This window comes from Halichoeres trimaculatus, unplaced genomic scaffold (assembly GCF_033239565.1).
Source record: "Halichoeres trimaculatus isolate MK-OKI-2021-1 unplaced genomic scaffold, fHalTri1.1 fHalTri1_scaffold_1, whole genome shotgun sequence".
NCBI classification, from domain to species: Eukaryota; Metazoa; Chordata; class Actinopteri; order Labriformes; family Labridae; genus Halichoeres; species Halichoeres trimaculatus.
This window is the reverse complement of record NW_027437179.1, coordinates 4,016,360-4,041,423: the sequence shown is the minus strand read 5'-3', so window position 1 is coordinate 4,041,423 and position 25,064 is coordinate 4,016,360. Positions and strand designations below refer to the sequence as shown.

At 40.7% G+C, this 25,064-nt stretch overlaps 1 protein-coding gene across 4 annotated transcripts in view; it reads right to left on the bottom strand.

The window, feature by feature from the left end:
- The window catches only part of LOC141789969 (contactin-4-like), a 313,441-nt gene that overhangs the window by 149,543 nt on the left and 138,834 nt on the right, over positions 1-25,064 (bottom strand). For all 4 annotated transcript variants that reach the window (XM_074669582.1, XM_074669572.1, XM_074669591.1 and 1 more), the window contains exon 5: positions 19,833-19,928. In XM_074669582.1, the coding sequence (XP_074525683.1) occupies positions 19,833-19,928 (96 nt within the window). The remainder of the gene's footprint in view (positions 1-19,832; positions 19,929-25,064) is intronic.

Here is a 25,064-nt window from a genome sequence, read left to right as displayed (position 1 = left end):
ATATATATATATATATATATATATATATATATATATATATATATATATATAACTTCCCCTTTAAAAACAGAGACTAGATTATACCTAAATATGCTATGTTTTTTTTAACCAGAACATATTTATTTATTCCACTCAGGAATGTCTGTCTGCATGGGTTAAAACACGGTTCACTGTGGGTTTTTTTCTTACAACACAGTGCATCTTGTCAAATACACAAACTCATCATTTCATTTTATTGTCATTATATCTAAAGATTTTAACCTTGTTGGTACTTACTGCTTACTTGTTGCTGTTATTGTGTGATGAGCAATGGGAAATTTCCCCCTGGGATTAATAAAATATTTCTGATTCTGATTTTGATGTTAATAGGGATTTTCTTTTAATGTTATTCAATAGCCAAAAACAAGCAGCTTTCATATGCCCAACAACAAACACCTGGGGGTTATATCACATTACAACCAGGGTTTGGAATGAACAAAGGAAGACATAAATTATTAAGATGAGCTAAAAGTCACGAGAGCTCCTAAATATTTTATTATTAAAAAGCTGTTTGAATAGTCACAAACCTCAATTCATCCCTTATTCCTACTATAATACTGAAATAAGGACTCAGTGTATCAAAATGTGGACATCTTGGGTTTGGAAATCTTACATAATGACAAAATGTAACATTTAATCCAGAAACAAGGGCAGCAATTAAAAATCTGATTCAGAATAATCAGATGTTCTCAAAAGTGGAAGCTTAAACGGATCATGACCTCACTCTGAAATCCTGATCCCGCTGTACCTTACTTTATTACTTCTCCAAGAAACACAACAGACACATGTACAACTGGGATCTCCAGATGGTGCGACAATAACGTGTGTTCCCTTAAGGAGAGGGCAGAGATTGCAGCATGCTCTGTGATGCAGCTTAGAGCACAGGCTGAGGCTTGCATCATTCTTTCAACAGGTGAGGCTGAGCACACGGGGACATGTGGAACAACATGGACCTCAGTGGCCCTGCACTCATGTGGCAGTGAAACCATGACACTGCTCTGCTGCGGGTCATAAAGAATCCTCTGTCATCAGGGGACATGTTAAAAATAGGATCAAAGTGATGATGAAGAAACATGTGCATCTTGTTTTTCCTGACTTGATTTTTTCCTTGTTGTGGCGACTGCTTTATCTATTTTTCACCTGAACGACTGATCGAGCGAGAGAAATGTTCTTTATTCCTTTTTCTGGGTGGAGGTGGGGGTTACCAGTCAATCACTTTATAGGTTTTTGCATGACTACTACAAGCTAACCAAGCATTTCAAATGTAAGCCGACCTTTTGTTTGCTTGAAGAAGGAAAAAATCCCATTATATACGAGCGCTCCACGGTGTGAGGCTGTAAAGACACCAGCGGTGCAGTGTTATGGATTCAGCCTAAATCTGCAGTCCACTGCTCTGCTAAGCAAGCTCGGCGCTTTGGTCAAAGCTGTCATGTTTTCAACAATTGTTATTTTCCCCTTGCACAGCAGGTGACAGCGAATTTCTTCTGGGATGAAATCCCCAGAGGCAGCGACGGTTTGTGTTTATGTTGCAGCAGCAGCAGAGAGCCGGAGGACAGGACGTATGACTGCAGGACAGAGGAGAGGATGTAGGTGCTTACACTGTACACCATAAAGAAAGGGGAGCAGGGCTGTTTGAATTGAGTCCCCCACACATCTACAGGGGGCCCCACACCTTTAGCTCCCCCCTGTCTCCTGGACTCCCATACCATGCGCTGACTACACACACTTCAAATGCAACAAAAGCAGCAGCTTTGTGTACAGTACAGTTTAAGGAGCTTAAAAGGAGATTTGGAAAGCATGTCACTCACACATGTCTTCTGGGAACTGTGCACTCGCTACACCCAGACTCCTCCATGACCTTTTCATACGTGATGAGAAACTCCAATCAAGAGCGGGTGTCACAGCCTGGAAACACACTATATCTCATTTCATGCTGCAGTCATGTTGTTGGCTTCTTGTCACTGCAGTTTCTCTTCACTGCGAGGTATCTGTGCCACATTATGTCAAAACCAGAAGGCTTTGGAGAAAAGGCTCGGTGAGCTCCACACGGCTGCTGTGACAGTAACATGGGATATTATTTCGGAGAGCTGAAGTCCCCCCCGACACATGAAGAGGGGGAACATGACTGGATATGGGGATGTGAAAGGAGATTACTCATGGAGATTGTGAAATGTGTCGTCTGCTAATCAGATTAAGAGCTGAATAATCCCTGGTGCTAAATAAGAGGAACGACTTTATGTGAGTCATATAGAGTATCACCAAAACCCACTGGAGCTAACATGTCACTCCTCATGGTGTGGTGGGGACGACAGTCAAATGATCTGAATTTTAAAGAAGGGACTGTCATCTTCATAACGTGCTCAACCACTGAGTACCAAGTTAGTTATGTTGCCCCTTCGTTAGATCCCAGATAGCATATATATATACATTCATATATATAATTATGTGATTATCAATAAAGTCAACTAATAGGAATAATACACACACTAAGGATAATACAGGATTAAAGGATAATAAACACACTAAAATCAGCCAGTCCATGCTATGTGGAGCACAGATAGTCTCATATTCATTGCAGCCTTCCTTTCTCGTGGTTACTAAACACTGTCACAACAAAAATTACTTTGCTAAAACTAATTTCTTAAAATGTCAAGGAGCAGTTTTTTGAAGTTTGGTTACAGAGAATATATTATTGGAAAGTACAGAAATTACAGGTTCGGTTTTTACAAGGTGGTGATTTGCAATGAATTATATTACTAAGCACGTGAGACGTACTGTGCGTTCACACCAAAAGAGGCAAAAGAGGCAAAAGAGGCAAAAGCGGCAAGCTCGCCCGAGAAAGTGGACAGCGGCCAAGGCGGCTAAATATTTTAGCTGCCTTGGCCGCTTGTCACATGACTGACATCAAAGTAAAATTGCGCTTGTCATTTAAAGCATCACAGCGGACTTCTTCACAGCGGCAGCTGCTTTATGTTGTTTTACTACAATTTAAAGCCTGGACATAATGTAAAATCACCATCTAATCAGTCACGAACGGACTGACAGGTAGGAAGCAATTTACAAAGAAGATAATATGGATTTATCCACCACATCAAACTTTTACATTTTTGAAATATATTAAAATTCTGTGGGGGTAAAGAGCGCCCATCAATAAATTAAACCCCTGCACAGCCCGCTGCCCCGTTCTAAAATAAATCAAAACCAAAATAAAACAATAATCTCAATGATCATACAACCAAAATCATGAAAAAGTTCCTAATACATGAAAAAATACAAGCTGTCATTTTTCACACTATTTTAAACGGTCCTTTAATCCTGTTATTCTTTTTCCGGTCCTCTTAAGTCCGTAACACAAAATGACATTGATCCACAAGAAACGAAAGATAAATCCTCAAGGAAGAAAAAAGGAAGCCCAAAACAGGCAAGTGAAAACCAGGTTACCAGCGTCCATTCAGATCCCTGTGCTTAGTCCGGTACGAAGCCATCCATGAAAGGATCCAGAATGATCCAGTGGGAGACTGTTTGGTAATAAAAGTAACCTGCACCCCCAGCGTAAACCTCAGATCGTTGCTGAACAAAGTTAGCCTGGAGCCCTGGTGTCATCTCATTCAGATGAAGCAAGAAACGCTAGCATGCTAGGCTAGGCTACGTTTTTGCCACAGACTACACTTCACTTCGCTATTTTCTGCTATTACTGCACTTTTTTTTTTCCTTTGAACTCACCAGATCAACCTACCACCTCCGCGACACAATTTTTTTGTTGCTGGTGGCGGTAGCTAAAAAGGCGGACATTAAAAAGAATAGGATGATCCAGAGCACAGTTCGTGAGCTTTTCTGTATCCAAGACCGAACTAGGAACCAAAGTTACAGGCGTTGTTCCTTAGGGCCCGCTCAGTCGAAGGACATCTCTACACTGATTGGTTGCCACTGTTTGCCGCTGAACTGTGTCATAGCTAATCACCATAAAGTTGGGTCAACTTCTCATCTGGTGCCCCTTTGGACGCTTTAGCTGCTTTGGCTGCTAGGATGCCGGGCTCTCACTGAAAATGAATGAACTTCCGGCGTGCTCACTGGGACTGAACGAACCAATGTATGTAGGGTTGGTGGATATGAGCTCAGTTTATTAGTTGCACAGAAATGACTTAAATGGGTTACACATTTCATGATCCAGAGGTTGGGTAGGTGAAACAACCCAGCTGTTTTTAGAGTGTATTCCATAAAGACTACCAAGTTTGTCTCACACACAGAAGGACAGAGTATTGTTTATCTGATGTTCTGTGCAGACTTGCCTCATATTGTCCAAATGCCTTTCCTCCACCCACCATCACCACTGAAACAATGTCAACTCATTGCAGGGTACTCCAACAGTGAAAAATCATCCATTCAACAACAGTTTGTCAGATGTTTAAATGTTAACTGTTATTAAACAATGAATCAACATTTCAACCTCAGCTAAAAATATCAAACCTGACCAAAATCCAACACTGAATCACATCCTTTTGTTTCCTGGGATGTGTTACTGTGTGATTTTCTTTGTTTACTTAAAACAGTGAGGCCCAATTAAAGGCACCAAGAGCACCCACAAGGGAGTCTACACTTTTTTGAATTCACAGTGAAGAAACCTTTTATTTCCCATTCTGCTCCCCTATTTGTTTGTGTCTGTGGTTTACACACACACACACACACACACACACACACACACACACACACACACACACCCAGCTCAGACTACTACCCCCCTCACATCAATAGACTCATCTCACAGTAAGAAGACTGAAGGATGATGGGCTGCTAACATATTCATAGCATGATCAATGTTTCAGTTGTTAAAGGGGAACAGGTCTCAGACCCCCCCATCCCCGCCCTCCTCCAAATTCCCATTCAAGTCGAGTTTCATGTGTTTTTTTTTTCTTGTTAGTCTGAGATTGACAGGATCATTACACCTGCTTCACTATTCTTCTTGTTTCCCTGTTCTCCAATCAGCCACTATACTTGCTCTTATCAACAGCACTCCCATTCTGCCCGTCCATACCTCCCCGAACATCAGTTTTCCTCTACCAATCTGCTTCTGTCTGCCAGCCACCCCCTTTAAAATCAGTCAGTTAACCCTTTCTTCATCCCTTCACTCTGTGTTTGATTGTATTTAGCTGATCACAGTGATTCTGTGAAGTAAAGCTCTTTGAAAGTCCAGTAAAACCCTAATTTAACACATTACATGGCTGTTCTGTTCTGAACATTTTACAGCCATTACATTCAGATGGCTGAAGGGAAGCCAGAAAAAAAAGTTCTGCTTTCACCATCAGAGGCATAGAAACCTCAACAAGGGTTTGTGGTGCTGTGAGTCTGATGATAGCGGTGCTACCTGCAGGGACACTCAGCATCTGACTGAAGCTGGAGCACAGGGAAGTTCAACTAAATATACAAAAAGGTCTGTGTGTCAGAAAAATGGATTACATCAAAGGTCCACAACACCATGATCATCACACACACACACACACACACACACACACACACACACACACACACACACACACACACAAACACATTAAGAGAGTTTCAGACCCCTCTAGCAATACTAGTAACCAATCTTTTCACATTTTTTTATTCTGTGTGTGTGTGTGTGTGTGTGTGTGTGTGTGTGTGTGTGTGTGTGTGTGTGTGTGTGTGTGTGTGTGTGTGTGTGTGTGTTTTTCTTGGGGGGGGGGTTAAGACTGATGTTTCTGTACTGAAAATACAGCAGGTGCTGCCCCCCCCGCCCCCGTTCATGCCATACTGGCTGCATTGGTTCCTCCCAGCTGCAGCCGGAGCACGCGCCTGAAGCAAATGAATGCAAGCCCAAACCCACTGCTGCTGAGTTCCAGTACTGGGTCACCTCCGACTCTCACAAGCCCTTATAAATTAAGAAGGTTGTATTTTCTTTTTTCTTTTTTTTTTTAAGTAATCATTTGCAAAAGAAAGTGCCCAAAAACAAATGAGTGATGCCACAAAGAACGCAAAGAAATTTGTGAGTGCTCTGGAATCCATGGTTTTCAGTACCATTATAGTGTCTAACTGAGAAGTTTCCATCGGCCTTCCAAATCACCAGAAGTTCATCATAAGACAAATCTGGGTGATAAGATATCCTCCAGGAACAGGAAGTGCTGATATAAACTAATGTTTGCTATCGTAGCACACAGGATGATACCAACTGTGTAGACATGGTTTAATTCACACGGAACCCCCAACAGGATGTGGACTAAAAGAGTAAAGTGTCCACAATAGAGCTAATACATGAGCACAAAATACTAATTCATGGCCACAAATTTAGAGTAATCTGTGCATAGAACATGAACTAATAATGTTAATATCAATCACTTCTGGACAGCTGGGTAAGCAAATCAACCTGCTCTGAGGTCCAAGGTAGAGGCAGTAGAGGGGCTAAAGCCACGCGATGGACAGGGGTAGTGTGATTGGTTTTATTTCAGGCTGGAACAAATGAGCGACAAAGACATTTGGAAAGCCTGGCAGTGAAAGGAAGCATCTCCTCTCTTTGCTGAACACTGATGGTTCCTGAGATCACCAGAGCAGACATCTCAGAAGGAGACCCAAGCCATGTAGATATCCCTGTCCATGTGTCCATGCTTTGTCCCACACACCATACAACAAACAAACATAGCCTCTGTGACATCATCTATCTGCTTCTGAAGCATTTTTGGAGCTGGCACAGCCATATTGGAAGTGGGCAGGCTTTGAGTCTCCATGCCAATGGCTATTGGGCACCCAGTCACATGAGCTGAGCCGATCTGCCTCTGATTGGACAAACTCACATTTTAAATATCTCCTGAACTCCCACTGTGTGTGCTGTTGGACAAATAGGTGATTCAGGCCTAAGGGTTTTTTTGAACCAGGCTGAAAACATGTTGTTTTTTTATGCTCTTTCTGCAGCCAGACTCAAGCCAACACTCGAAGAACTGTAGATTGTAGCACTTCTGCATCGTCTCATAAGTTCAGACCAGTTTCCCGCTTGCTTTAGCCCCTCTACTGCCTCTACCTTTGACCTTAGATCAGGTGTGTTTAATTCCTGCCTACCCACTGTCCATCTTATAGATTAGTATTTCATGCATACGTTATACTAACTTCATGTCCACAAACTGGCGTCTGATATATGTTTTTAAGTCATATCTTGTCTTGCATTCTGTAAATTCATGGTGAGGAGAAACAATATCTTGAAACCAGGAAATGAGCCTTCATCTCGCTTGTCTCATTCATGAAGATGGAGATGTGCTGTGCAGTTCTTCAGCACTACATGGAAAATGTTGAGGCTGTATGCGGCTGAGAGCGACCATCAATATGTGATGAATTATTCAGGAATGTGTAGCACTCATTTACTCTCTGGTCTTTTTCATGAAGACACTATTTCTATAACCCTACAATGATTGAGGCCGTACCTGGGAGGGTGGCATCTTTCCGGATGAGCGTGCTTCATGTGGTTTATTTTATGTTGTCAAATTTCAGCGTGGTTAAATCATATTTCAGTGATACTCCATCAGTATTTTTATTAAATGATTACCTCATTTTATTTTTTAAATCGAAGCTAAATTCTGTTAGTTCGTGTTAATAACCTCCCCTGGGGAGGTTCTGGTTTGGGGAGAGTTTATCTGTTTTTCTGTGAACAATATACAGTGGGGGAAATTAAGTATTGAATGTGTCAACTTTTTTCTTATTACATTTATTTCCAAAGATGCAATTCAAATGAAATTTCTACCAGACATTAGTATTAACTCAAATAATCCACACATGAAAAGAAATCACAACGTTCAGGTCCATAAATACTGATTATGTGGAATTAAGTACGATAACACAGGAAAAAGTATTGAACACACCATGGAAAGGCTGTATACTTTGGCGAGGAAATGCACCATACCACCTGAAATCTGTCAGTAATTAATACTTTAACTTTCAATTGGTGCAAACCAACATCAGCTGGGCTAGAGCAAATTGATGGTCCTATAAAAAAGGTTGTTTTTTCACCAACCAGTTAAATATCACACACCTCATGATGGGTAAAGGCAAAGAGCTCTCTGAAGACAATCACAACCTGATTGTTGCTCAGCATCAGAATGGAACTGGTTACAGACTTATATCAAAGCACCTGAATATTCCAGTCAGCACTGTTTGGGGCCATTGTTCGCAACTGGAAGAAGCACCACCTTACCATCAACAGGCCACGCACAGGAGCTCCTTGCAAGATTTCTGACCAGGGAGTCAGAAAGATAGACAGAAGAGTACTCAACGAGCCAAGGACCACCCTGAAAGTGCCCCAGAAAGACTTGGAGGCAGCAGGTACAACTGTTACAGAGAAAACAATAGGCAATGCACTCCACCGCCATGGCCTCTATGGACACTCAGCTCGCAAGACTCCATTCCTCAAGAAAAGGCATGTTGAAGCTGGTTTAAAGTTTGCTAAACAGCATCTTGACAAGCCTGTAGAATACTTGGAGAATGTCGTCTGGTCAGATGAGACCAAAATTGAACTTTTGGGCTGTCAAACTACATACCATGTTTGGAGGAGAAATGACACTGCACATCACCCAAAAAACACTACACTAGCAGTGAAGTTTGGAGGTGGAAGCATCATGGCATGGGGTTGTTTCTCATCTCATGGTGTTGGCAAACTTCATAAAATTGACGGAGCAATGAATGGAGCCATTTATGGGGAAATTCTTGATCTGAATCTGCTGCCATCCACCAGGATGATGAAGATGAGACGTGGCTGGACCTTCCAGCAGGACAACGATCCAAAGCACATGGCAAAGTTGACTCTCGAATAGTTTCAAAAAAAGAAAAATCAATCTGTTAGAATGGCCTAGTTAAACGCCTGACTTAAATCCAACTAGTGCTGCACGATTTGGGGAAAAGGTGCGATTTGCGATTAGGTGGACAATATTGCGATTGCAATTGTGCTTGCGATTTAATAAAAAAGGTTGTGTCATGATGAGTCTACAGACTTGCTTGGTTATCATGGAGAAAAATCTGAATTGCATGTGCTGACATTGCGATTGCGATTGCGATATCCTCTTTGCGATTACGTAATTGCATGTGCTGACATTGCGATTGCGATTGCGATTGCGATAATCGTGCAGCCCTAAATCCAACTGAACATTTGTGGAAAGAACTAAAGAGAAGGGTTCACCAGAGGGCACCAAAGAATATTCCAGATTCAAAGACAATCTGTGAAGAGGAATGGGCCAAAATCACACCTGAGCAGTGTGGGCAATTAAAAGCATCTGGAAGCTGTCATTGCAAACAAAAGCTTCTCCACTAATTATTCAATGAGTGTCAGTTAGTGTGTTCAATACTTTTTTCTTGTGTTATCGCACTTAATTCACCATAATCATTATTTATGGACTTGATTTCTTTTCATGTGTGGATTATTTGAGTACACCAATGTTTGGTAGAAATTTTGTTTGAATTGCATCTTTAGAAATAAATGTGATGAGAAAAAAGTTGACATGTTCAATACTTATTTTCCCCATTGTAACTCAAAAAGTAACAAACAGATCTTGATGAAATTTTCATCAAGATCTGTTTGACAGTAACAAATGGATCTTGATGAAATTTTCAGGAAATGTTCAAAATGGGAAAAGGAAGTAGTGAATAAATTTTGGAGGTGATCTGGATCACCCTCTGGATCCTGGATTTTTTAAAGGATTCTTTGTCATTGTGAGATAGGTCTGTTTTCACCATATGTGTATACAACCCCACCATAAATGGTCGGATTGCTTTGCAAAATAATACAAGACAAGGTCACCATAATTTCTGACAGATGTTAAAGTACGATCTAGATCCTGGCAGTATTCTGGATACTAAGATCTGGAATATGAAATATGTACTGGGTCTTCAGTATTTTCAACACTGCCAGGAAACAAATTATCGTACAAACCTGCAACTAACACCAAATTGTAGCAGACAGTCTGCTGAAAGGGAGTATAACATTAAAGTAGGACTAAAGTGTTGTGTGATAATCACAACATGCTTGGCAGAGGTCTGAACTCTCTGAGTGCTTTTCTAGTTACACTGTCTGAATATTATCATACACGTTAGTATTGACATCATACTGTATCTGAACCCTTATGCATAACCTACCTAAAGCCAGGTACACTACACACACACACACACTTGTGCATGCCTGTGATGTCGAGCTTACAGGGTCTGTGTGTGCTCTCCAGCAGCACTCCAGCATCCTCACACTCCCATATTCCCTGGAAATTTCCTTTTCTATCACCATCCATACCCATTTCCCACACTCTCTTTGAAGTCCAAACGCTTCTTTCTGCATGGACGAGCCCGTGCTGCATACGGCGAGCAGGACAGCTGTCTGCCATGCATAATGTGTCCTCTGAGAGGCCCCTCTGGCAGGTGCAAACCCAACAGAGCCTTGGGCAAACACCGAGGGTCCCACCACTACGGGGAGATGTGCAAACATATGGTGTTGAATAGAGATGTGGCGAGGTGTTCCTCGAATGTGCCACCCACGTGCAGAATTTGATTAAAATGCAATGAGGTCCTTGTGAGTGAAGGAAGGTGGCTTAGGTGGTCTGACAGTAATTATTGTCTTGTTATTGGCTGTCAGAGCGCTGATGCCAGACTGAGATACGTCTCCTCTGTGTCAGAGGACTGTCCTGAAATATGACTGCAGAGGAATAAATCTCTGAGAGGCTCAGGCAGTGGGCCTCTTCAAACACTGAATATGGATCATCATGTTTTTTTCATGTTGTATTTTCAAATACATCGTCGGGTATTCAAGGTTTTGGGCAAGGTTGCTTTGCTTCATTTTCCATCCTCAAAGCAACCTGATGCAACATGAAATCAGCCACTATTTCCTCTTTTCACAAGCAGGAAATTGGCTCAGGGTGAGGCTTCAGAAACAGCCATCACTGACAACAGGGCGGTGTCACCCACACAGACACACTCACCTTCTCATTTCTCGTTTTCATCAGCTGGAGATTGTGAGTCTCCACTCCAGGTCATGTGACCTCTGAAGTCAAGGAAAACATGAATATAAATCATTTTCAGTGATCAGAACTTTTCCTGCTTGTTCTCAGATTTCCATGTGTTTTTTTTTTTCTGAAACCACAGTAAAGCTGCTAGCCTTTCCTCTAAAGTCAACTTGTTTCAGTTAAACTGAGTTGACACATGCACCGCTGAATAACTCCTGGTCTGCTGAACTGATTTACAAAAAACAAAACAAAACAAAAAAACAATACAGCTGAGTTATGATATAAGAGCTCCTGAACTGATTCCCCTTCCACTTTCAGAGTCTCAACAATTCAGGTTACAAGGTTACAAGAAGGGCCTTATCAACCACAGAAATCATTTTCAGCAGAGAAAAAAAGGGTGGACTTCTCTTTTTTCTGCTAAACTTTGTCAGCCGGTGTGGTGTTTCCACAGGGCCGTAAATCTGGTCCTAGACAACCTGAACATGGAAACTGAGATAGAGTTTAGAAAACACCTGTTTTGGTGCTGATAAGTGATAATATCATTTTACATTGAGGATTACGATCACGGATATAAATAAAGAAGAGAGACTGGTTCAAGTTCACTTAGAAAGTCCTCACAGGGGCTCTAAGTGGAACCAAAATGCACATGCCTGGAAATTTGAAACCTGCTCTCAGCAGAACCGATTTTGGATACCAAACCTTTTCTACTGATTGATTCCTTCAAGGTCCCTCACAAAACGTCGCCCCAACATCTCCTCACTGAATGAACAGGTTGATGCTCTGCACACTGCTGCTCACGTTTGACAAAAGAAACAAAATAAAGAAAAATTCTAGAAGCTGACTTCTTCACTACACTGTATTCTTCCTGAAACAGCAGTCAGGTGTCCTCGTTGCTCTATTGTGACAACTATCTGTTATTACAGAGTGTCTTTATTTGGACGATGATTCAGTGTCTGTGTTCAGACCATCCTTCACACTGGCTTCTTTGATCCCACTGAGCATGAGCAGGTTTCTTTCTCTCTGACTGTGGAGAATGGCTGAACCTGCTCCTCTCTTCCTGTTAACACGAACAAACCACAGCCCATACAGTGAAGTAATCATGACTTTAACATGAAAAATAACACATGATGGAATAACCTGTGTGCTGCATGGAACTACTGCAGTGAAATTACCCTGGAGACATGCTGTCAATGCAATTAACTCCTTTCTCCTCTTAGCACTGGGGTGAACAGGTACTGAAATTTACAGTCATACCTGTTTGGAGACATGTTGATGTTAGAGCAGAATGTCTGTTTGTTTGGTTTAAAGAAGAGTTAAAATTAGGTCTAAGGTGTCTAAACTTAATCCCAACCTGCTACCAACTGATTTATTTCTTGAAAGAAAGAAAGAAAGAAAGAAAGAAAGAAAGAAAGAAAGAAAGAAAGAAAGAAAGAAAGAAAGAAAGAAAACAAGCTGATAGCGTTAACACTGTTAATGAGAACTGAGCCGCGGCTCCACAAGGCCCAGCCAGCCGCTGTAGGTCCAAACTGTCCAAACTGTTTGGACCTGAGTAAAAACAAACGCAAGCTGAAAAATCAAGCGATGGATCATTTTCACATGTGGTGAAAGCATCTTGGCTCACAGAAGCTTTGAGCTCTGTGCTAACAGCTAGCAGCCATGCTACAGCAGCTGGCTGAGCCATGTGGAGCTGCAGCTCAGTTCTTGTTAACGGTAACACGGTCGGCTCGGTGCAGACCTCTTGGTCAGCTGGTGAAGCAGCAGTCTGATGAGCATGACGTCTGTGACATGTCCTATTATGCGCGACTATGCTTAACAAAGTTGTGATGTTGCCAGGTGATGAAAAAGAAACCGGATCATGTGTTGATGGGGGAAACCCTGTACTGTTGTGTAGGAACCATGACACCGCGTGTACCGTGGAACAAAATGTTTTAATCACTCACTAACTTAGCTAACGTAGGGCATTATAATTCATTATATTGTATTGTTGTTGTTGTTGTTGTTGTGAGTGTAAGGCAGACTGTAGCCAGAGGCTATCAACTTACTTCCAGGCGTTGTGTAAGAGGGAAGTGGTAGCTGGCGCTCGCACTCGGCAAAGCCAGGTCAAACCAACCAATAAAAACTATTCTCTCATCCACCAGCGTAGGCCCCGCCCATTAAGTGCAGTAGAATTTGCAAGCAAAACTTTGGAACTTGAAAGCAAAGAGGATTGATTTATAAGCAAAATAGAAAGACATATGTTCTCCCCCTTTTTTTTTCAATTACAACCTGTTCTGTTTTGATTTCTCTCTTTTTTTATTTCTCACATATTCTCTTTTGCTTGCAAATCTTTTTTTTTTTGTTTCAAATCTATTCTTTTTGATTTATTCATAAAGAAACAAAATTCTCTCCACACCTTGTGTTTAAGTTCTCTTTTTCCAAAAATCTTATTTTTCATTACTTATTAGAAGAAAAAAATGGAGTTTTACCTCACGCTTAACAATGATTGTTGGCTGCTGTTCTTGTAGATTTGTGAAATGTAAAATTCATCAAGAGGGGAAGCTGAATTTTTGCCCATTTTTTAACTTTTTTTTTTTTTATTTATCATCATCTTTTTAACTGATTTTAGTTTTACTTTTAATTATTTGAGAACTCTTTTCACAGACATATTGATGCAAACTATTGTTTCTGTTCTCCTGTAAATCACTTTGGTCTGAATGTTCAATTACCCGACACATAAATAAACAAAGCTGGGTCTGAGTTAGAGATAGCTTTGAAAATATATAGAACTAGAGATGGTGATAGAGATTCATGGAGAGATATGGAGTTAGAGATAGACAGAGATAGATGAGATAGTCCCAGGTGGTAGACCAACATCACAGCCACTGATGAAGGTTTGTCCAGACTGAGTCTTCATCACCTTGGACTCGCTGCAGGAAAATAGATTGTGATAAAATATGTCCCACCAAACTTGTGTTTGCTACAGGCTAATTAAATCTTCTTTTTAATGTGAGCCTGCAATTTGCAGACTAATGACAACACTGTGGTCAGCTGAAACGCGAGCTGAATTTCAGATGCAGTTACTCTGGTTTCAGCATAACGTCAGACAGACTAATGTGAGCTGTGAGAGTCCAGGCTGCAGCGCTGTCATTAAAAGCAAACATTTACTTTGTTATTCTCAGACTGATTGGGGAAGAGGACGAACCTTCTGAGAGTTCTTCCTGCCTATCACAGACTTTTGATTTATTTTATAAATCCTTTGAAAATTAAGATGACATTTTCTTACTGGTTCATCTTCAGCCTGAGAGTCTGCGGCAAATGAGTATCACAGTATATATATATTAAAAAAAAAATTAAATCTCTGTTTCTGTGTTATTTCGCTATTTCACATTAAAAAGTGTCTTGTTAAACTTCAGCTATACTGACCTGGAAAAGGCCAGAAAAAATGTCCTTTTTTGAGATACAGTGAGACAAAAGTGAAGCCTGAATTATGGATAACAGTAAAATAAAAAACAAAAAAACAAACAAACAAACAAAAAACAGCTTGTGGTTGGTTAAATTATTGTTTAACAGAGTCAACTCAAGACTGAGGCAGTATAGAGACAGAACAATAAACAACTATAGCAATGTGTATAATGAATGGTAAATATTTGTATTAATATGTTTGACTAAAAAAATGATAAAACAAATGAGTAAATTAATAAGAAAATATAAAAAAAAAAAAAAATCAAAGAGAAATGTGGAAAATTAATTTAAATTTAAATAAAATACATTACACACAAAAAATTGTTGGGTTATTTTTTCAACCCAACAGCTGGGTTAAGACTGTTGATTAGTTTGATTGGGTTGTAATTTTCATTATATTGTGTTTGGTTATTTCAGACTACCCAACATGTTGGATTGACGCTTGCGCATGCTTGACCAACAGCTACCGCCAGTTTACACCCCCCCCCCAGCTGCTTGCAGTCAGGACGCTGGATGGGCAAGTCTCGTTATGGCCCAACCGCGATTGTCTTCGTGGGGTTCTACGTGCAGTACCGCCATCTAGCAGCGTCGCATACTGAGAGACACCCAGAAGTAACCGCGTGAGTTGGCTGTCCAAATCGAACATGACATAGGCCTCGGTGGCGCAGTTGGAGGGTGCGCTTGGTCAGTGATCGTGAGTCTGTCTCAAGCCCAGCCCCGGGCAACATGTGGCAATGTGTCCTTGGGCAAGACACTTAAGTTGTTTAAGTGCTCCCACGACTGCAACATTGGCTTGTACATTAAAAGGGCGTGAATGTGTTAGAGTACTGATGGACAACTAAAAGTGAAACTCAAAACCATCATAAATGAATGGGTAGGTGTAAAAGCAGCTTTCAGTAGTCAGAGATGAGCAAACGTGTTCTATAAGCTCAAGTCCATTTACCATTTACATGAGCGTGTGAAGCAGTGATTGTGAGCTCTTGGTCATTTGTAGTTAACATTAGTGTACCTAGTTATCTTGTGGGTAACGTTTGGTTATTTGAACAACCCAACTGGCTGAGTAAAAAGAACCCAACAGTGTAGTCAAATTGAGCCTGTGGTTTAACCAACAAAGGAAACCAACCCAACTTAAAAGAAACCAACCCAACTTGTTGGGTCAAAATAACCCAGCATGTGCTCTGTCCAATATTTAACCAGAGATGGTTAAAAAATAACCCATATTGGGTTGTTTTTAACCCAACATTTTTTAGTGTGGAAATTAAAGTCAATGGTCAGTCTGCCACCTTCAAAAATAAGGAACCCCAAAAGGGACATAGGTAGAAAACCAAACAAAACAAAAAAATGTTTCTCATGCACATGACAGTTATACATTTTTATTTTTTTTTAACCTATGTCCCTTTAGAGGCTCCGTACAAAAATGCCAACAAAGGTAGGGAAGTTTTTTTTTTTTTTTTAAGTTTCTTAAAAAAAAAAAAAAAAAAAATCTTTAAATTCAAGAAACTCATCAAGTAAATCTTTCTGACGTCATCCTGTTCTTCATTACGAGCTGTGGCTGTCAGATCTTGAAATATGACATATTTATAGAGCTGTGATGTCAACATGGTTTGTTTTGAGTCTTATAAGACATTTTACTTGTTATGAGAGAAAAGAAACTTGCTTAGTTTTGACATTTAGTAGCAAAGCGCCTTATTATTGTTTTTTTTTTTTTTTTTTTGTGAATGAGTACTCATGTTAGGAAAAAAAAAATTTCACAGACAAAAAATCACCAAAAAGGAAGATGAATTCCATAATATCACTTTTCACAGACAGAGAGTGTTTCCTGCCTCAGGCTGGAGAAAGACCTCAGCGCATCAGGTCAAAACGAAGCAGGAACCCAGAAAGCAGCTCTGGCCGTTAGACTTCACTGCTTTCTGTCGCCTGTTTCACTGCTCTGACGCTCCAGCCAGCAGCTTGGCTGACTCCTGTTTGTGTTTATATGTGTGTGTGTGTGTGTGTGAGTGTGTGTGTGTCTGTGAGTGTGTGTGCAATCTGTTTCGTGCCAACAGCCTTGCCAGGGTATGTGGGGAAGCCTGGTTAATCTTTATTTGGTGTCTGCTGTGTCCTATTTTCCTCTTCCTGGTGACTGAATGGACGGACAGAACTGGAGCTCATCAAATTGCTGTGTGCTCGGTTTCGCTCCAGCACGTACAGACGGAGTAAACCTGTTATTCTGCTGAAGTTTGTGGCTTACCTCTGGTGTAGGTTTATCATTAAAGTGCTGGGCCTGAATAAGAAAGGCAAATAAGCCTCAGCAGAGCAAACCATTCCATGTCAGATCAGCTGTTATTAACTGAAGATGGATGTGGTTGCTCTGTGTTTGCTGCTTAATGAAAGACGGACCACTATAAGAACCCGGTTACCATCTTCAGCTGCGAGACACGCTGAAACCTATTACACCGGGGAGGTGTAGCTCACTGGAATGGACCTCTAACTGACAGCCTGTATTGGCTGTGTATATTAGTGGGGAGACAAGTGTCTTGAGGGGGCTTTTCATGTGCCTGATGATGCCTGACATGTTAGAATTATTTCCCCATTGGTCTTAAAAACCCAGACTTAATTGGATTACTTCAGGACAAATTGGCAGGTAGAAAAAACTCCAGTAAAGCATGTGTTTCACAGCTCAGAGAGAAGAATCCCATCCAGATGTGTGAGCACAACTATTCGCAAATAAATCACGATTTTCAGAGTCACAGAGTTTGCCAAGCCTCCACTCGGGAAAGGGTCCAAAAGGATACGAGCTCCAAACAATTACAATCAAATCCGGGCACGGCGTCCTTAGCACAGCAGACATGATTCAGTGATATCTGTAAACACATGTAATTCAAGCAGCTGTTGCATTCAGCAATTTCAGCAAGATAATACAAGAGGCCGTGAAAGACACATCTGCTGCAATCAGACAACACAATGCAGGAAAACCAATAAAATCTTTGTCAGGCTTCATTCAGGCCACATTTCACAGCCAGTCAGCATCCAGGAGCTGATGAGCTCTTGTAAATGTTAAATGGACTTTATGGCTTTATCAAAGTCCTCCTCTCAGAGATTCTTGTTTAGAAATAAGTGTATAAAAATAGGTTTTCAGGCTCTTTTTCTTGATGCTTGTGTTTTTGTGTCCATCTAACAACCCTTTGCCCAACTAACCTGGGCCTGTATGCATGTTCAGTCATTAAACAAATGGGGCCATTAGTCCCAAGTACGGATATGGAATGGCCTGTTTGGCTGTAGCGTTAGCCACATGCAGGACTGCAAATAATCATGACCATGACAGTGACAAAGGTGCACATCATAATTCAGGGGAAGGCCTCCTGGAAAATCCCATCCAACAAATTGTGCATGCCTCCTTTGCACCAACAGCGATAGACCCGGTGAGTGGTGGTGTGACAACGAGAAGATAATGAAAAAACGTTTTTGACCAGAAGAAATGGAGATTTCATAACGAGAATACAAAAAGGACAAACAGTTTTTATCAGCCAGTCAATCAGAGAACAAACAAACAGTAAAGGAACGGTTGGATAAAGAGGAAATATGCAAAAACAGCAGATATTTGAGAATCAAAGTAATCTTCAAAAGTAACCCTTTGGAAAAGTATGACGATCAGGAGCATTACAGCAAATTTAGATTGAGGAGACACAATATTTTTCAGGTAACAGATGAGAAAAGGGGGACAATCGAAAGCCTCATTTGCACCAAGCAGTCTGGTTTAGATCAGTAAAGTTTGGTACAAGTTGGCTAAGTCTAGTCTTGTTCATGTTTCCACAACCAAACGCGCCCTTCTTGGTGGGCAGAAGCCATTAGCCACATCAGTAATGTAATAGCGTAACTCAACAGCAGCATGACACAGTGTACTCCGCTAATAAATCAAACAAAGAAGAAAAACGCAACACAGTAGACAAAGAGCAGCAATAGAAGATATCCAACAGCTTGTCTTCTTTGTGATTAGCATGTAGCTTTTCGTTACACAGAACAATCAAGCTTTGTTTCAGAAAAGGCTGTGTGCCACCAGGGGAAATGCAGTAGCTGCTGTCACACAGGAAGTTACCATTCTTTCCACCAATCAACGGACTGCAGTGTTTCTAGCTCCACCTTCTGGGATCGGATTGGTTTAGTCTGGCACCTCAACAGAAGGGTCCCAAAAACTGGGACGGCTCATCTCGGTGATTAGGGGACCTGTCCCAGGGTTAGTCAATGGAAACGCCACAAAACGCGTTTCTTGCCAAGACGAGCAAACTGAACTGCTCGGTGGAAATGGGGCTAAAGTCTCAAACCGGTGAGGCTTGCTGTCATCAGTTTTACAAGTTTTATTCACTCTTTGCTTTTATGTGTCTGGGTTCTTCCAAGATGTACATGGTGAAATGTTGGAGTTCATCAAACCGCTGCTTGTAGAGTTATTCACTGAGTTACTGGAGCATTGCTGCGGTGCTTGTTCCTCAAAGCAGTTTTCATGACAATTATTTTATTTTTAAAGTCTTCTGCTGAGGAACACCACACACATTAACTTTGTGTAAAACCTTAATCCAAACGTTCCCTTTCTCTTTATCTGACTGACTGGCTGATAACGGCTGTTTGTTCGTTCTGTGTTCTTGGAATGAAATATCTGTTTCTTCTGTTGATAAATGTTTTTCCTTGATCTTCTCTCAGTGACACCATCACCACCAAGTTTATTGCTGTGTATTAGTGGTAGGCCCTTCATTGGACGGGGTTTTTCAGGAGGTTCCTTTGAATTATGCCATAATTGCCAAATGGGTTTGTGAAATGACCAAGCGTGCCTACGGGCCTTGATCTCTACTCCACACTAACCTTCAACAGAGCTTTGCAACCCCCCAGTCTTTATGGTCGTAATAATCCAGACTTATAGACATTTGATCTTGTTTTGTTTTTTTAAACCACTGCCATGTACCTCAAGCTTTGTAAACTAATGAGGATCAAAAAACAAATTCAGTTGACGTCATTGTGAGGCAAATAAACAGATCAGATGCAAAATCAGCCCATAGGAAGATCCTCTCCTCATTCGGGCTTTAGAACCTCAAACCTGTTGACTCATGCTCGTTCTGACAGTTTGTTGTGGTAAAGTTAAATAAAATCTTGTGACAAAACAGGTTGTTCAGTTATAAAAATCAACAGACTGTCTTTACGTGTTTTTCACGCCCCACTTCCTGTACTGCTCGATCTGCTGTGTGTAAAGTGACGCGTTGGTGCTCAAACATCCAGCAAAGTGAAGGTCTTGTGATCCAAAAACAACAGAAACTTCTCCAACGAGCTGATACCCAGCCAGAAACATTTCCAGAAGCACTTTCAGGTGACTGAAAACATGCTTAAAAGCAGAATGTTGGATTTTACCTCCAGAGTGTGGTGGAGGGCCGCACAGTAGAACCACTCCTTGTCCTTCACGGACTGACACAGAACTTCTTCTTTGGGTCTTGAAGTTTTCCAGGTCTGAAAATATAAGAAGAGTGTCAGTCAAAATCAGAGGCTTTAATGTCTTTATATATATATATATTTACACATACGGCACGAAAGCTAGTGGTTTCTGAAACAGCAATTTATTTCACGGCTGTACACTGGAGATCAAAATTAGAGAACACGCCACAATTTTACAAATGTAAACCTCATTCCGTTGTCCTCTCATAAATGTATTCAAACACAAGTTCAGGGTCAGTTTTTTGAGCATATTGCACGGGTTAAATTTATTCTGAAACACAGAATAAAAAACTTAAATCAGATATTCAAAAAAGGACACTGATCAAAATTAGAGAACACTTTCAGATCCCTCCCAGTAATTGGTGTTAGTCTGGCACCTGGTGCCAATATCCTTAATTATCTGACAAACCCTATTTAACTGGCAGCCTATCTTGCAGTTTTCACTGACTTCACAAGATGGCAAGCCGTTCTAAAGTCACAGAAACCCTCCGGCAGCAGGTTGTCCAGATGAAGACCAAAGGGATGACCTTGTCAGCAATAGCAAGAGAAGTTGGCCGTTCCAAATCTGTGATATCCCGAATATTACATCTCTTCAAAGCCACAAATTCATTTAAGTCCACCAAGAAGGCTGGTCGTCCACAAAAGACAACTGAAAGAGAGGACAGGATAATACGGAGAACCTCCATGGGCAATAGGTTTAACACTGCAGCTGAAATTGCTCGCCAGTTCAGTGACCAACAGGGTAAGACAATATCTCGTCATACAGTGTCTCGACGTTTGAGAACATTTGGACTGAAAGCCCACCCTGCAGTGACCAAACCTCTCATTAGCAGAAAGAATCAAAAGGCTAGACTAACCTTTGCTGAGGAACATGTTGTGTGGACAGAAGAAAACTGGTCCAAAGTTCACTTCAGTGATGAAAGCAAGTTTAATTTGTTTGGGTCTGACGGAAAACATTATGTTCGGCGTCGGACTGGGGAAAGACTGAACCCAAAGTGTGTAAAGAAGTCAGTGAAAGGTGGAGGAGGAAGTGTTATGGTGTGGGGAGTGTTTTCTGCAACGGGAGTTGGGCCTTTAATACAGCTACATGGCCGAGTGAATGCAAATGTTTATAAAAGCCTCCTTCGACAGCATTTGATTCCTTACCTGCATTCATCACCCAATCAGCCAGCAATTTTCATGCAGGACAACGCCCCTTGTCACACAGCAAAACAAGTAAAGCAGTTCCTTAAAAGTGAAAACATTGAAGCAATGAATTGGCCAGCCCAGAGTCCGGATCTAAACCCAATAGAGAACCTCTGGAAAATCCTTGGAGACAAAGTTATGACCAAGAAACCCACTACTATCACTGAACTGTGGAAGAGACTGAAAGAAGAGTGGACCAAAATCACACCAGAGCAGTGTGAGAGACTGGTTATGTCCTGTGGTCGTAGATGTGCTGAAGTAATTCACAGCAAAGGCCTGTACACTTCCTACTAAGTTTTGATCATTGTAACCTCCATAAAATGATGTTATTATCTTTCTTTGTACTACAGGCATTGCTGTTCTTTAATTTTGATCATCATGTTTTTTACAAAATTAAGTTGTTTTTGTCAATGCTTTATGTTTTGATGTAAAACACTGTTCCAGTGGTATGGCATTGCCACCACAAAGAATCCTTTAAATGTTGAGCATTGAGGATTAAATTATTTTGGAAAAAAACAAGTGTTTATAAATTGTTCTCTAATTTTGATCTCTAGTGTATATCCCTGCCTCTGCTGGGAGTCAGGCCACTGGGAGCCGGAGGCAGCTCGGTTTTTCTACAACAGGTGAGCAGATAACAGATTATTACAGAGCTCACACAAATAAGCACGGCTCAGACCAAAAGCACCAGAAAGGTCCCGGCTTTTCTTTTCCGGCACTTATGGAAGAAACCGAGGCTTGACCCCACAGTCTTCATAAGCTCCGAGGGCTGAGTTCAAACCCACGCAGTGTTTGAGACTGAAATGTAAACCACTGAACTGCTGCGCCGCCCTCATAAACAAATGATATTCAAACACAGTAACACCATTACCCTCTCTGCACCTGGGAGTGAGGAGCGTTTTACAGAGGCGACACTTTCTGCTGATAAACATCCTGTGGTTTTCCTGAGGCACAGTCCTCCTCCCTGAGTTCACTATGAAGGCGTCAGATCTAAGACAAAACGTGTCCCCGTTATAGGACAAGGACCATTAACTTTTAACTAGTTTTAAGAGTTGTGGATTTTAAGGAGTGATGCACTGCAAGAAGTAAATGCATGTTGAAAATATAAATGAATGTAAAAGATGAAAAGTTGGAAAATAGAGATGGAAAAAAATAAACATGTGCGAGTAGAGCAAATGTTTGTGGACCACATAGGAAGGATCAGATGTTAACAAAATAAAATACACTGTGAAGATTTTCATTTTTATATACTCAGAGCAGGTCATATGCTGTGCCATCTTAAGAATCAGGAGATATTCTAGAAAGACACTCGATCCTATCTGAATCATAAAGGCATATCAATTGGAACGCTTCATTTCAGGAAAAATAAGGAGCAGAATTTCCTTAAATCATATAGTTTGTCCACATGTTCCCAATGTTTCCTACATATTCAATAAAATATCCAAACATGTCCCCTCCCTCCCTCCCTCCCTCCCTCATTAACCTCTTAAGACCCTGTGTCCACATATGTGGACACTACATTTCTTCCTCTCAGACCCATGATCCTTTTATTTTATTTTTTTTTTAATCTTTGACCTTTTAGCCACATTCAAACTGCAAAAAAATGAAATCTTATCAAGTGTTTTTATCTTATTCTATGTAAAAATTGTCCTGCTATATTTGATTTGAGTCTCATTCACCTGACCAGTCCAGAAAAATGTCCTGTTTCAAGTTGTTTAAAGACAAAAATGAGGTCTGAATTGCTGTAACAAGTAAGAAGATTTTTCCAATGGAACAAGAAAAATTTCCCTGAATATTTGCTTTAAACTAGAAAAATGTCTTAATACAAGAAACTTTTCTGTTATTCCACTGGCAGATTTTTTTCACTTGTTACGAGCGAATCAGACCTCATTTTGTCTTTAAATAACTCAAAACCAGACATTTTTCTGGACTGGTCAGCTCATATTAAGTCTCAAAAGGCATTTTCTACTGAAAATAAGACAAAAACACTTGTTAAGATTCCATTTTTTTGCAGTGCAGGGACACTGCCCACATCATCTCCTGGGGAAATCACAACATTACACCCATTTTAGTGAAAAAAAGCATATTTAAGTACAATAACACTAATAACAAACAACTAACAGAAAACTTATATAAAATAAAATCAAAATTCCTGCACAAAGACCAAGTTTAGTTATTTTACTTATTAGGTCTTACTTATCTCAGATAGTAAGGGGAATTAAAAATTGCACACCAGACAAAGCTTGGGTCTTCAGAGGTTAAAGCTAAAAACTGAGTGGTTCACATTAAAGGTGAAACATATGTCAACCAGGAGAACTACATTAGTCTCACAGCGGAAATACGTCACCTTTCTCACACAGCCAGCAGCTCCTCTTTGACAGTTACTGGCAGTCTTAAAGGGATAGTTCGGGTTTTTTGACATGACCCTGTATGGCACCCTCATCTGTAGTTACGTGCATCAGCGCTGTCTTACCCCTGTCAGCATCCTGTGACCAGAGATCTGGTGCGGTTTTGGTCCAGACGAAAGTAGTCCGGCAACATGGCTGAGGTCACGAAAATAAAGCGTTTTTCCTCTCAAAACAAATTGTGTTCAAAAGAGTGATACACTTGCATCATAAAACTGCAAACCAGTAAAAAATCAGACTCCATTATCGCTTGGCACTACTTTCTGCTGCGTATCACTGCGCCGTGCGGTGCATCCAGCTTTCCAGCCCGCGTTGGCAACGTCATTACAACTTAAAAAAGTTAACGATAACATGTCTTACTACTCTCATGATGAAGATGACGTTACATTTAGCACAGAGCCAAGGGGATATCTTCATGAACCCGAATTAACTGATGCTGAAAATCGTCAGGTGGATCTAGAACGGGTGGAGAGACGAGGCACAGTCATGTCACTCCTGGAGCCACAGCTGGAGCCACAGCTGGAGCCGTGAAAGAGAGAGTGATAGACAAATGGTGGTGCACTTGTCAGAAGTATGAAGTCATGCCAACAGAGGTGAAGTGCAGTCATACGCAGCAGAAAGTAGTGCCAAGCGATAACGGAGTCTGACTTTTTTCAGGTTTGCAGTTTTGTGATGCAAATGTATCACTCTTTTGAACACAAATTGTTTTGAGAGGAAAAACGCTTTATTTTCATGACCCCAGCCATGTTGCCGGACTACTTTCGTCTGGACCAAAACCGCACCAGATCTCCGGTCACAGGACGCTGACAGATGAGGATGCCATACAGGGTCATGTCAAAAAATCCGAACTATCCCTTTAAGGTGGAGCATTTTCTTATTTTTCTTCATGTTCCTCAGAATGTTACTTTTTTTCAGGTAAAAAAAAAAGGGTAACACTTTACTTGACGCTCCTCTGTATAACGCATCATGAGTGCATTTATAAAGCATTATAATGTCATCATAGCGCTGTGAAACTGCAGTTATTAACACTCATAAATGATCATAATGCTTTATAACAATAATCATAACACACTATACAGCATTTTATCATCGCTTACAAGGTCAGGTATTATAATACATTTTAACTATTAGCAACTCACTGACAATGCCCACATACAAAATGGATGATACTTATATTCATGATATGCTTATAAACGTTGTGAGTTTAAAGTGATTATAAGACATTCTAAAGAGCTTTATTGATGCTAAGTTTGATAATAAAAAAAAAGTTTAGCAAAGTTTTGTGTTGTTCTTGCATAAATTGAAAGATGTGTATTTTTCTTCAAGGAAACCACTTTTAGTGGTTTTTGACTAGCTTGTATTATGTAACATTAGCCTATACCTGAACAGTTTCATCACTTTACCTGAAGCACTCAATGAGCATTTAGAGTAACTGATAATCACATTATTATGCATTATACCAGTGATTATAATGCATCATAGCAGTGATTATAAGACAATGAAAAGAGATTAATCCATAACAACTATGATAATCATAATACCCTTTGATCCTTGCAACAAAAAT